The 14,133-nt window shown below is 46.6% G+C and overlaps 1 protein-coding gene across 7 annotated transcripts in view; it reads right to left on the bottom strand.

Moving 5' to 3' along the window:
- Positions 1-14,133, bottom strand: part of LOC100136324 (scavenger receptor class B member 1) — a 35,999-nt gene that overhangs the window by 15,212 nt on the left and 6,654 nt on the right. For all 7 annotated transcript variants that reach the window (XR_005040341.1, XM_021590606.2, XM_021590608.2 and 4 more), the window contains exons 3-8: positions 13,484-13,625; positions 13,156-13,359; positions 11,652-11,747; positions 11,238-11,353; positions 10,784-10,950; positions 9,334-9,452 (exon numbers count right to left, since the gene is read on the bottom strand). Coding sequence is in view for 6 of the 7 variants with exons in the window: in XM_021590606.2 (XP_021446281.2) it covers positions 9,334-9,452; positions 10,784-10,950; positions 11,238-11,353; positions 11,652-11,747; positions 13,156-13,359; positions 13,484-13,625 (844 nt within the window). In the remaining variant the exon portion in view is untranslated. The remainder of the gene's footprint in view (positions 1-9,333; positions 9,453-10,783; positions 10,951-11,237; positions 11,354-11,651; positions 11,748-13,155; positions 13,360-13,483; positions 13,626-14,133) is intronic.

The raw sequence follows: 14,133 nt of genomic DNA, 5'->3' as shown, positions 1-14,133 counted from the left end.
TCGACTACAGTAATTTCCGGACTATAAGCCGCTACTTTATTCCCACGCTTTGAACCTCGCGGTTTATACAATGACACGGCTAATTTATGGATTTTTCCCGCTTTCACAAGATTCATGCCGCCCAAAAAAACTGAGCACCGTCACACAATGTGACGTAAATCAAGCGCGCTCAAACTTCCCATCATTCTGATTACGGTAGTAATTTTGTCACCCTCATCATGGCAAAGACACGGCGAAATGCTTATGATGCAGCTTTCAAGTTGAAGGCGATCGATCTGGCTGTTGGAAAAGGAAATAGAGCTGCTGCATGGGAGCTTGGCCTTAATGAGTCAATGATAAGACTTTGGAAACAGCAGCGTGAGGAACTGACTCAGTGCAAAAAGACAACAAAAGCTTTCAGAGGGAAGAAAAGCAGATGGCCCAAAGTATTTGCAGCCACTCGACATCAGTGTAAATCGTGCATTTAAGGTGGCGCTCCGTGTTCAGTGGGAGGCTTGGATGACAAGTGGGGAGAAATCCTTCACTAAAATGGGCCGCATGCGGAGAGCAACTTATGGTCAAGTCTGCCAGTGGGTCCTGACAGCGTGGAGCATTGTCAAAAAATCCACTATCGTCAACGGGTTTCAAAAGGCTGGACTGCTGCGTGTTGAAGGGGCAGCATGAGCTCAGTGGGGTATTTGCCTCCGGATGAAAGTGACGAGAGTGACAATGAAAACGATCCAACATCGGATGAAGCAATTCTGAGGCTATTCAACACCGACACCGAAGGAGATGACTTCAGTGGTTTCAGTGCACAGGAGGAGGAAGATAGTGATCAAGTTCATTTGTTTCAATGTACCGGTAGGCACCTGCGGCTTATAGACATGTTTCAATGTACCGGTAGGCACCTGCGGCTTATAGACATGTTTCAATGTACCGGTAGGCACCTGCGGCTTATAGACATGTTTCAATGTACCGGTAGGCACCTGCGGCTTATAGACATGTTTCAATGTACCGGTAGGCACCTGCGGCTTATAGACATGTTTCAATGTACCGGTAGGCACCTGCGGCTTATAGACATGTTTCAATGTACCGGTAGGCACCTGCGGCTTATAGACATGTTTCAATGTACCGGTAGGCACCTGCGGCTTATAGACATGTTTCAATGTACCGGTAGGCACCTGCGGCTTATAGACATGTTTCAATGTACCGGTAGGCACCTGCGGCTTATAGACATGTTTCAATGTACCGGTAGGCACCTGCGGCTTATAGACATGTTTCAATGTACCGGTAGGCACCTGCGGCTTATAGACATGTTTCAATGTACCGGTAGGCACCTGCGGCTTATAGACATGTTTCAATGTACCGGTAGGCACCTGCGGCTTATAGACATGTTTCAATGTACCGGTAGGCACCTGCGGCTTATAGACATGTTTCAATGTACCGGTAGGCACCTGCGGCTTATAGACATGTTTCAATGTACCGGTAGGCACCTGCGGCTTATAGACATGTTTCAATGTACCGGTAGGCACCTGCGGCTTATAGACATGTTTCAATGTACCGGTAGGCACCTGCGGCTTATAGACATGTTTCAATGTACCGGTAGGCACCTGCGGCTTATAGACATGTTTCAATGTACCGGTAGGCACCTGCGGCTTATAGACATGTTTCAATGTACCGGTAGGCACCTGCGGCTTATAGACATGTTTCAATGTACCGGTAGGCACCTGCGGCTTATAGACATGTTTCAATGTACCGGTAGGCACCTGCGGCTTATAGACATGTTTCAATGTACCGGTAGGCACCTGCGGCTTATAGACATGTTTCAATGTACCGGTAGGCACCTGCGGCTTATAGACATGTTTCAATGTACCGGTAGGCACCTGCGGCTTATAGACATGTTTCAATGTACCGGTAGGCACCTGCGGCTTATAGACATGTTTCAATGTACCGGTAGGCACCTGCGGCTTATAGACATGTTTCAATGTACCGGTAGGCACCTGCGGCTTATAGACATGTTTCAATGTACCGGTAGGCACCTGCGGCTTATAGACATGTTTCAATGTACCGGTAGGCACCTGCGGCTTATAGACATGTTTCAATGTACCGGTAGGCACCTGCGGCTTATAGACATGTTTCAATGTACCGGTAGGCACCTGCGGCTTATAGACATGTTTCAATGTACCGGTAGGCACCTGCGGCTTATAGACATGTTTCAATGTACCGGTAGGCACCTGCGGCTTATAGACATGTTTCAATGTACCGGTAGGCACCTGCGGCTTATAGACATGTTTCAATGTACCGGTAGGCACCTGCGGCTTATAGACATGTTTCAATGTACCGGTAGGCACCTGCGGCTTATAGACATGTTTCAATGTACCGGTAGGCACCTGCGGCTTATAGACATGTTTCAATGTACCGGTAGGCACCTGCGGCTTATAGACATGTTTCAATGTACCGGTAGGCACCTGCGGCTTATAGACATGTTTCAATGTACCGGTAGGCACCTGCGGCTTATAGACATGTTTCAATGTACCGGTAGGCACCTGCGGCTTATAGACATGTTTCAATGTACCGGTAGGCACCTGCGGCTTATAGACATGTTTCAATGTACCGGTAGGCACCTGCGGCTTATAGACATGTTTCAATGTACCGGTAGGCACCTGCGGCTTATAGACATGTTTCAATGTACCGGTAGGCACCTGCGGCTTATAGACATGTTTCAATGTACCGGTAGGCACCTGCGGCTTATAGACATGTTTCAATGTACCGGTAGGCACCTGCGGCTTATAGACATGTTTCAATGTACCGGTAGGCACCTGCGGCTTATAGACATGTTTCAATGTACCGGTAGGCACCTGCGGCTTATAGACATGTTTCAATGTACCGGTAGGCACCTGCGGCTTATAGACATGTTTCAATGTACCGGTAGGCACCTGCGGCTTATAGACATGTTTCAATGTACCGGTAGGCACCTGCGGCTTATAGACATGTTTCAATGTACCGGTAGGCACCTGCGGCTTATAGACATGTTTCAATGTACCGGTAGGCACCTGCGGCTTATAGACATGTTTCAATGTACCGGTAGGCACCTGCGGCTTATAGACATGTTTCAATGTACCGGTAGGCACCTGCGGCTTATAGACATGTTTCAATGTACCGGTAGGCACCTGCGGCTTATAGACATGTTTCAATGTACCGGTAGGCACCTGCGGCTTATAGACATGTTTCAATGTACCGGTAGGCACCTGCGGCTTATAGACATGTTTCAATGTACCGGTAGGCACCTGCGGCTTATAGACATGTTTCAATGTACCGGTAGGCACCTGCGGCTTATAGACATGTTTCAATGTACCGGTAGGCACCTGCGGCTTATAGACATGTTTCAATGTACCGGTAGGCACCTGCGGCTTATAGACATGTTTCAATGTACCGGTAGGCACCTGCGGCTTATAGACATGTTTCAATGTACCGGTAGGCACCTGCGGCTTATAGACATGTTTCAATGTACCGGTAGGCACCTGCGGCTTATAGACATGTTTCAATGTACCGGTAGGCACCTGCGGCTTATAGACATGTTTCAATGTACCGGTAGGCACCTGCGGCTTATAGACATGTTTCAATGTACCGGTAGGCACCTGCGGCTTATAGACATGTTTCAATGTACCGGTAGGCACCTGCGGCTTATAGACATGTTTCAATGTACCGGTAGGCACCTGCGGCTTATAGACATGTTTCAATGTACCGGTAGGCACCTGCGGCTTATAGACATGTTTCAATGTACCGGTAGGCACCTGCGGCTTATAGACATGTTTCAATGTACCGGTAGGCACCTGCGGCTTATAGACATGTTTCAATGTACCGGTAGGCACCTGCGGCTTATAGACATGTTTCAATGTACCGGTAGGCACCTGCGGCTTATAGACATGTTTCAATGTACCGGTAGGCACCTGCGGCTTATAGACATGTTTCAATGTACCGGTAGGCACCTGCGGCTTATAGACATGTTTCAATGTACCGGTAGGCACCTGCGGCTTATAGACATGTTTCAATGTACCGGTAGGCACCTGCGGCTTATAGACATGTTTCAATGTACCGGTAGGCACCTGCGGCTTATAGACATGTTTCAATGTACCGGTAGGCACCTGCGGCTTATAGACATGTTTCAATGTACCGGTAGGCACCTGCGGCTTATAGACATGTTTCAATGTACCGGTAGGCACCTGCGGCTTATAGACATGTTTCAATGTACCGGTAGGCACCTGCGGCTTATAGACATGTTTCAATGTACCGGTAGGCACCTGCGGCTTATAGACATGTTTCAATGTACCGGTAGGCACCTGCGGCTTATAGACATGTTTCAATGTACCGGTAGGCACCTGCGGCTTATAGACATGTTTCAATGTACCGGTAGGCACCTGCGGCTTATAGACATGTTTCAATGTACCGGTAGGCACCTGCGGCTTATAGACATGTTTCAATGTACCGGTAGGCACCTGCGGCTTATAGACATGTTTCAATGTACCGGTAGGCACCTGCGGCTTATAGACATGTTTCAATGTACCGGTAGGCACCTGCGGCTTATAGACATGTTTCAATGTACCGGTAGGCACCTGCGGCTTATAGACATGTTTCAATGTACCGGTAGGCACCTGCGGCTTATAGACATGTTTCAATGTACCGGTAGGCACCTGCGGCTTATAGACATGTTTCAATGTACCGGTAGGCACCTGCGGCTTATAGACATGTTTCAATGTACCGGTAGGCACCTGCGGCTTATAGACATGTTTCAATGTACCGGTAGGCACCTGCGGCTTATAGACATGTTTCAATGTACCGGTAGGCACCTGCGGCTTATAGACATGTTTCAATGTACCGGTAGGCACCTGCGGCTTATAGACATGTTTCAATGTACCGGTAGGCACCTGCGGCTTATAGACATGTTTCAATGTACCGGTAGGCACCTGCGGCTTATAGACATGTTTCAATGTACCGGTAGGCACCTGCGGCTTATAGACATGTTTCAATGTACCGGTAGGCACCTGCGGCTTATAGACATGTTTCAATGTACCGGTAGGCACCTGCGGCTTATAGACATGTTTCAATGTACCGGTAGGCACCTGCGGCTTATAGACATGTTTCAATGTACCGGTAGGCACCTGCGGCTTATAGACATGTTTCAATGTACCGGTAGGCACCTGCGGCTTATAGACATGTTTCAATGTACCGGTAGGCACCTGCGGCTTATAGACATGTTTCAATGTACCGGTAGGCACCTGCGGCTTATAGACATGTTTCAATGTACCGGTAGGCACCTGCGGCTTATAGACATGTTTCAATGTACCGGTAGGCACCTGCGGCTTATAGACATGTTTCAATGTACCGGTAGGCACCTGCGGCTTATAGACATGTTTCAATGTACCGGTAGGCACCTGCGGCTTATAGACATGTTTCAATGTACCGGTAGGCACCTGCGGCTTATAGACATGTTTCAATGTACCGGTAGGCACCTGCGGCTTATAGACATGTTTCAATGTACCGGTAGGCACCTGCGGCTTATAGACATGTTTCAATGTACCGGTAGGCACCTGCGGCTTATAGACATGTTTCAATGTACCGGTAGGCACCTGCGGCTTATAGACATGTTTCAATGTACCGGTAGGCACCTGCGGCTTATAGACATGTTTCAATGTACCGGTAGGCACCTGCGGCTTATAGACATGTTTCAATGTACCGGTAGGCACCTGCGGCTTATAGACATGTTTCAATGTACCGGTAGGCACCTGCGGCTTATAGACATGTTTCAATGTACCGGTAGGCACCTGCGGCTTATAGACATGTTTCAATGTACCGGTAGGCACCTGCGGCTTATAGACATGTTTCAATGTACCGGTAGGCACCTGCGGCTTATAGACATGTTTCAATGTACCGGTAGGCACCTGCGGCTTATAGACATGTTTCAATGTACCGGTAGGCACCTGCGGCTTATAGACATGTTTCAATGTACCGGTAGGCACCTGCGGCTTATAGACATGTTTCAATGTACCGGTAGGCACCTGCGGCTTATAGACATGTTTCAATGTACCGGTAGGCACCTGCGGCTTATAGACATGTTTCAATGTACCGGTAGGCACCTGCGGCTTATAGACATGTTTCAATGTACCGGTAGGCACCTGCGGCTTATAGACATGTTTCAATGTACCGGTAGGCACCTGCGGCTTATAGACATGTTTCAATGTACCGGTAGGCACCTGCGGCTTATAGACATGTTTCAATGTACCGGTAGGCACCTGCGGCTTATAGACATGTTTCAATGTACCGGTAGGCACCTGCGGCTTATAGACATGTTTCAATGTACCGGTAGGCACCTGCGGCTTATAGACATGTTTCAATGTACCGGTAGGCACCTGCGGCTTATAGACATGTTTCAATGTACCGGTAGGCACCTGCGGCTTATAGACATGTTTCAATGTACCGGTAGGCACCTGCGGCTTATAGACATGTTTCAATGTACCGGTAGGCACCTGCGGCTTATAGACATGTTTCAATGTACCGGTAGGCACCTGCGGCTTATAGACATGTTTCAATGTACCGGTAGGCACCTGCGGCTTATAGACATGTTTCAATGTACCGGTAGGCACCTGCGGCTTATAGACATGTTTCAATGTACCGGTAGGCACCTGCGGCTTATAGACATGTTTCAATGTACCGGTAGGCACCTGCGGCTTATAGACATGTTTCAATGTACCGGTAGGCACCTGCAGCTTATAGACATGTTTCAATGTACCGGTAGGCACCTGCGGCTTATTTATGTACAAAATACATATTTTTTTATAATTCAGTGGGTGCGGTTTATATTCAGGTGCGCTTAATAGTCCAGAAATTACGGTAGGTTAAAACGTTATTTTATTTTAAAAATCTGTCGATGTGCTCTTAATTAAGCAAGGCACCTAACCCTTTGCTCCTGTAAGTCGCTCTGGATCAGAGCGTCTGTTAAATGACAAATGTACTATGAAAAAGAGTACACCATTTACAACTTGGCACAGGAGCTGGACAAAAAAAAAGAATTGGATGATATCTGCTCACGTTGGCTGTCCCACAAGTGTATTTTAAAACCATGCTCTCTGCGATTACAGTTGAAGATCACGATGTTTGCATCAAACAGCGAGTGGATATGAATGTTTTTCTACAAATGAGTTCAGAGGCAGGACTCATAGGAGTCACAAACACACAAAAAAAATGGGAATATACGAATGACTGTCCAACACAAGTTTCTCACCCTCAGCCAGGGAAAATACATGTTATCTAAATGAATTCTAAGAAAGTGCTCTGGCCAAGCCTCTGTGTGTGTGTGTGTCAGGTGATTGCCTCAAGGACAGGCTGTATGGTGTGCGTTCGCTACGGCTATGAGATCAGATGTGTTTACACAATCAATTTAGATAAGGGGGAAACAGCCTCGCTTTTACTGCCAGAGATATACGTTTATAACAATGTGAATGGGCCCAATTCACACTAGTAAAAGCACACACGTCTATAAATGGGGAAGAACTTGGCACAGATGCTTCAGGCATTCAGACAATGTGGCGCGCCCCCCCCCCCCCAGTCAGATATATTGAGCGTCCTAAATCAATTCTTCATTCAATTTGACCTTTGACACTAAGGGGCACCAAGACCACCACGGTATTGAAACACTTACACACCCGATACAGATCAGTGGGGCTAAAAAACCAGCGTCGCAAATCTAACTGGAACTCAATATATCTGTCAGAGAAGTGACATTCTTCATCTAAATAAAACCCACCGGGGTATAGTTCAGGGGTTAAGCGATTGACTGCGAAACTGTAGAGCCACATTGGAGCCGTCTTGTCTCTGGATGATCGCCTGTCAGAAACCCACTGGTCTTTAACCCTAATAGATCATAAAGGTGTGTGTGTGGCCGTCCACTAATCTGATCTCATCCAAGACCTATTAGAACAAAAGGGGACGAGTCCACAGTCAACGGGAAAAATTAATCTTACTAAACTCAGCAGAAAAAGAAAACATCCTCACTGTCAACCGCGCTTATGTTCAGCAAACTTCACATGTGGAAACATTTGTATGAACATGAATCAACAACTGAGAAACTGAACAAGTTCCACAGACATGTGACTAACAGAAATTAAATAATGTGTTCCTGAACAAAGGGGGGGGGGTGGAAGTGTCAAAATCAAAAGTTCGTCGGTATCAGCGCATCTCCTGGACTGCACCAGATTTGCCAGTTCTTGCTGTGAGATGTTACCCCACTCTTCCACCAAGACATGCCTGTCTTGCAGGAAATCACCCACAGAACAAGCAGTATGGCTTGTAGCATTGTCATGCTGGAGGGTCATGTCAGGATGAGCCTGCAGGAAGGGTACCACATGAGGGAGGAGGATGTCTTCCCTGTAATGCACAGCATTGTGATTGCCTGGAATAACAAGCGCAGTCCGATGATGCTGTGACACACCGCCGCAGACCATGACAGACCCTCCAGCACGATCCCGCTCCAGAGCACAGGCCTCGGTGTAACACTCATTCCTGCAACGATAAACGTGAATCCGACTATCACCCACGGTGAGACAAAACTGCGACTCGTCAGTGAAGAGCACTTTTCGCCAGTCTTGTCTAGCGACGGTGGGTTTGTGCCCATAGGCGACATTGTTGCCGGTGATGTCTGGTGAGGACCTGCCTTACAACAGCCCTCAGTCCAGCCTCTCAGCCTATTGCAGACAGTCTGAGCACTGATGGAGGTATTGTGCGTTCCTGGTGTAGCTCGGGCAGTTGTTGCCATCCTGTACCTGTCCCGCAGGTGTGACGTTCGGCTGTACCGATCTTGTGCAGGTGTTGTTACACATGTTCTGCCACTGAAGGACGATCAGCTGTCAGTCCCGTCTCCCTGTAGCGCTGTCTTAGGCGTCTCACAGTACAGACATTGCAATTTATTGCCCAGGCCACATCTGCAGTCCTCATGCCTCCTTGCAGCATGCCTAAGGCACATTCACGCAGATGAGCAGGGGCCCTGGGCATCTTTCTTTTGGTGTTTTTCCCCAGAGTCAGTAGAAAGGCCTCTTTAGTGTCCTAAGTTCATAACGGACCTTAATTGCCTACCATCTGTAAGCTGTTAGTGTCTTAACGACCATTCCACAGGTGCATGTTCATTAATTGTTTATGGTTCATTGAACAAGCACGGGAAACAGTGTTCAAACCCTTTACAATGAAGATCTGTGAAATGATTTGGATTATCTTGCAAAGACAGGGTTCTGAAAAAGGGACATTTATTTTTTTGCTAAGTTTTTTAAGTGTTCCAATTCAGGACAGCGTGTATGTGTTACTCACAGGGTGGATGTCTATGAATAGCCCGTGTTCGTCCTCAGTAGGCTGAAGTCCCTGTACGTAGTCCAGCAGCACAGGGTCAGCATTGTAGAAGTGGGGTTGGGAAATGAACACTGGGGCGTCTAGAACACAATATTAATACAACGTCACCTTTACTTGTACCACCATCATACATTTCCTTTTTAACAAGCACACTACCGTTCAAAAGTTTGGGGTCACTTGAAAAAATAATTATATGAAAACATACATGAAATGAGTCGCAAAATGAATAGGAAATAGTCAAGATGTTAACAAGGTTATGAAATTTTTATTTTTCATTTAAATAATTGTGAATTTCAAACTCTGCTTTCGTCAAAGAATCCATCATTTGCAGCAATTACAGCCTTGCAGACCTTTGGCATTCTAGTTGTCAATTTGTTTATGTAATCTGAAGAGATGGTTTCAGAAGCACCTCCCACAAGTTGGATGGGCACTTCTTACGTACCACACGGTCAAGCTCAACAGGGTTGAGATCTGGTGACTGTGCTGGCCACTCCATTATAGACAGAATACCAGCTGACTGCCTATTCCCTAAATTGTTATTCCATAGTTTGGACCGTGCTTTGGCTCATTCTCCTTTTCTAGGAAGAAATTGGCTCCAATTAAGCACCATCCACAGGGGATTGTATGGAGTGATAGCCTTCCTTCTTCAAGTTCACTTTTACCCTGTACAAATCTCACACTTTACCACCCAAAAGGCCGAAGGCCAGCTCTGACTGAATTTGTATACGGATATGCAGACCACTGTGGCCCATCATGATGAGTTCAGATTGTGGCCCCCACTCCTATCAAAGTTGCCCATCACTGGTTTAAAATATCCCCTTGACATTGAATCATGATTTATACAAAACATTCCTATAGTATGTGGGCATTTCTCAAGCTACAATTCGGCACCAAGTGCTCATGTGATCTTGAGATGTGATGTTCTATAGGGCGCTATTGGGAACATAAGGGAACATAACTCGTGTTGTCTACAATGTGTTTATACAGCGGCATGGCTCCTCGGTGTGTGTGTGCGCCATACTTCCTCATCCAGTCTGTTTACCAGACAAGGTATGTCGGTTATGATTAACTACAAATCGCATGTTTGTAGAGTGACAAGCTTGATGTTGTCGTCGAGTCCTAGGAATATGGGACCAAATACTAAGCGTTTTACTATTTTAATACACTATCAGAGAATTTGTCCAAATACTTGTGACTTCCTCAAATGGGACTTGATACAGTGCTTTCATGTCTAAACAGTAAAACATATGTATGAAAATACCCTCAAATAATAGGTGACATTCTGTCTGTACTGTCACCTGATATGAAACATTTGATCTCAAATTCAAAATGCTGGAGCCAAACTACAAGTTTAAGCGCCACTGTCCAAATAAATACGTAGGGGAGTGTGTATGCATGCATCTGTACTCACTGGATCGACAGCTGCTGACGTTGAGGAGGCCAGATTGTCTGCAGGGACAGAAGCCCTCATTGGGAGCGTAGTCTGAGCCATTAGCCAACATAGTCTTAGGAGCCACAAAGCGATAGAGGGGAATCCCTTTCATTATCCCCTCACGCTGATACACCAGCTCCAAAGACCTATAAAGAGTGTGTGAGGGAAAGGGGGATACCTAGTCACAACGCATTCAAATGAAATGCGTCTTCCACATTTAACCCAACCCTTCTGAATCAGAGGTGCGGGGGGGGGGGGGGGCTGCCATAATCCACATCTTCGGCTCCTGGGGAACAGTGAGTTAACTGCCTTACTCAGGGGCAGAACGACAGCTTTTTACCTCGTCAGTTCGGGGATTCGATCCAGCAACCTTTCGGTTACAAGCCCAACGCTCTAACCACTAGGCTACGTGAATCTTTGAAAGCGTGTGTACCTGCAGGCGTCAGGACTGTAGAACGGCAGTGTGGACTCTTTGGTCATGAAGGGCGGCCACATTTGTCCTGCTGTACCGTTGATCATGTTACACTGGGGAGTCTTCCAATATATCAACTAGAGAGACAGAAGGTTAACAGCCGTTACACATTGAGCTCTCTTTCTAGAGCAAGAAAGAATGGATGTCACCCGCACACCTCTGATTCAGAGAGGTTGGGTTGAATGCAGAGGACCCATTTCAGTTGAATTCATTCAGTTGTACAACGGACTAGGTCTTCCCATTGTAGAAGGACCCCATGAAAACAAAGGGCCCAGATTTGTTTTCACTCATCTGTGCGTCTAACTGCCTCTCTCAAACCAATCTGTAAAGGTGAAAGGTCATGGCTGTGTGATCACTAAACTCCAGACAGCTCACCTTGGTCAAGCCGTTCCATGAGTTCACTTTGTGAATCAGCCGGATGTCATCCTTCCCAGTGTGGACGGTGAACATACCAGTGTTGGAGTTGTTGAACTGATGGGAGAAAACAGAAGGATTGATATTTAACCAGTCACCAGTCACTAAAAAAAAACTAGACAGCCAACTTAAACAGGCTGTAGATAAGGGGTACTTATATAGTATTTGAGAAGGTTGGGTCAAACACACACTTCCTATGTGGCACAAGTCCGGATGGATAGTCATTTACCAGCGTAGTAACAGTGGCGAACGACTGCCCCCTCATTGAAGCTCCCAAGTGTTGCAACGGTCTAAGGCACTGCATCTCAGTGCTAGAGGTATCACTATAGACACCCTGGTTCGATTCCAGGCTGTATCACAACCGGCCGTGATTGGGAGTCCCATAGGGCGGCGCACAATTGGCCGAGCGCGTTTGTCAATATAAATAAGAATCTGTTCTTAACTGACTTGCCTAGTTAGATAAAAAGGTTAAAATATTTTTTTTAAATGTAAAAAAGCCAAAGTAGTTAAGGCTGACTTCAGTACTGCAGGCATGGTTAACAGGAAACAGGATCCCCCATTAGAGTGAATGGAAAAAATGCCAATCTTCATGGCCAATCTAAATAAAAACGTTTTTTGAAGATAATCTTGGTACCAATAATTGCTTCTAATACACCAGATAAGGTTCTTGAACAGATTATTTTTTATATACATTAAAAATAACCCCCCCCCCCCCCCCCCCCCCCCACAGAAGAAGTTAAAGGATTATTTTGATGCCAATTGAAGCCTTGAACTTGAGTTACTCAATGGAGGGGGCAGCACTGAGCAAAGTCAATTCCAGGAGTAACTCAAACTGCACATATTAGGTCTCCATGAACAGCATCTTAACAGAGCATTGAAGCCAAATAAAGTAAGTTAAATCTTCACGGAGGAATGAGAGGTGCGATGGCTTTGTCCATCCATACATAGCCATTGCTCACTACCCATGCAACCCCAAACTGTTCAAACTGTCCCCTGGGGATGGAGTGTGGATGTGGTCATGTCCATCTAGGTTCCAACACTAAACTACCTCCTGGGGGATGAGGCCACTAGGCACATTATTTGGCTTGGATAACTACAAGATTTAGATAGCTGGTAAGCCTATCTAACACTTGACCAACTGGACATTTCTGACATGGTATTAATAGTGCTTTAAGGTCTGCCTGTGAATTAACATAATAGGGAACCTACCCTCGCACTACATCATTCCAAAGCCTGACTGAGGCCCTGATTAAATTAGCTCAAGCATTAAAGGGATACCGTGAGATCCTAGCAATTGTTTTATCTACTTACTCAGAGTAGAGATGAACTTGTGAATCGCATTTTTATGTCTCAGTGTGAAGGGAGAACGAGGTGGTTTCGCAAGCCAATGCCAACTAACACTAGCATATGCTACTGTACCCGTAGACTTTCGGTCATTGTGCGCTCATCTCCTCCACCCGCTCACCTCAGAGAAGAGGCCAAACTTGCCAGTGGAGGGCAGCATCCCAGGGAACCACTTATTGAGGAAGTCCACCAGCTTGCTGTCGTAGCCCCACATCAGCTCCCCTACAGACTTGCTTAGGAAGGGTCCCTCCTTAAAGCTCTTAAAGGTGGCACTGAGCAAGAGACGCACTGCGTGTGGCATGTTGTCCATCATCACCGCCGCACCCTGGAAGATAGAGGGGAGAGGGAAAAGAGGATGAGGAGAAACGGGATGAAGTGGGGGAGAGATGAGGGGGGCAAAGAGATAGGAGCCCAGTACATAGTGTGTGTGTGTAGCAGTGCCGTCTTACCAACACCAGCATGTTAGGGATGGTGACCACATCCGACTCGTTGCCCACTGACATGCTGGGCTCAAAGAAGTAGCTCCTGTATTCAAGATACGACACTGTATGGTTGGGATGGAACGTGATGTTCTGCTTCTGAAGACGCTTCCTGAAAACACACAACTCAGGTCAACCTCCCAACTGACAGATGCAAATGGAGACACTTTACAACAGAGGGTTGATAGACTTAGTAGTTAAGACGACTGGAGATCTGATTGAATAGCTGATAGAGAAAAGAAACAGAAAGGGGATTGACAGTTAACTTGCAGGGATAGGGCATGTCAGTTTAGGTTATTTTATTAAATCACTGACACTGGCTTCCTAAAATCGCTTACCGAGATGAACAGGGTAGAAATTCTCAGAGTTATTCAAGGATAAAGAGAGGTAAGGTAATGAGAGAAGGATCAGTTTGAGAACAGAGTAGGCCAAACTTGCTGCACAATATGGGCAAAAAAACAGAGATTTATTTTTTTGTTTGTTTTTTTGAATTTTTACCCCTTTTTTCTCCCCAATTTCATGGTATCCAATTGTTGTAGTAGCTACCATCTTGTCGCATCGCTACAACTCCCGTACGGGCTCGGGAGAGACGAAGGTTGAAAGTCCCCCGATACACAACC

This window comes from Oncorhynchus mykiss, chromosome Y, assembly GCF_013265735.2.
Source record: "Oncorhynchus mykiss isolate Arlee chromosome Y, USDA_OmykA_1.1, whole genome shotgun sequence".
NCBI lineage: Eukaryota > Metazoa > Chordata > Actinopteri > Salmoniformes > Salmonidae > Oncorhynchus > Oncorhynchus mykiss.
Note: the sequence above shows the minus strand (reverse complement) of the source record. Positions and strands in the feature narration are given on the sequence as shown.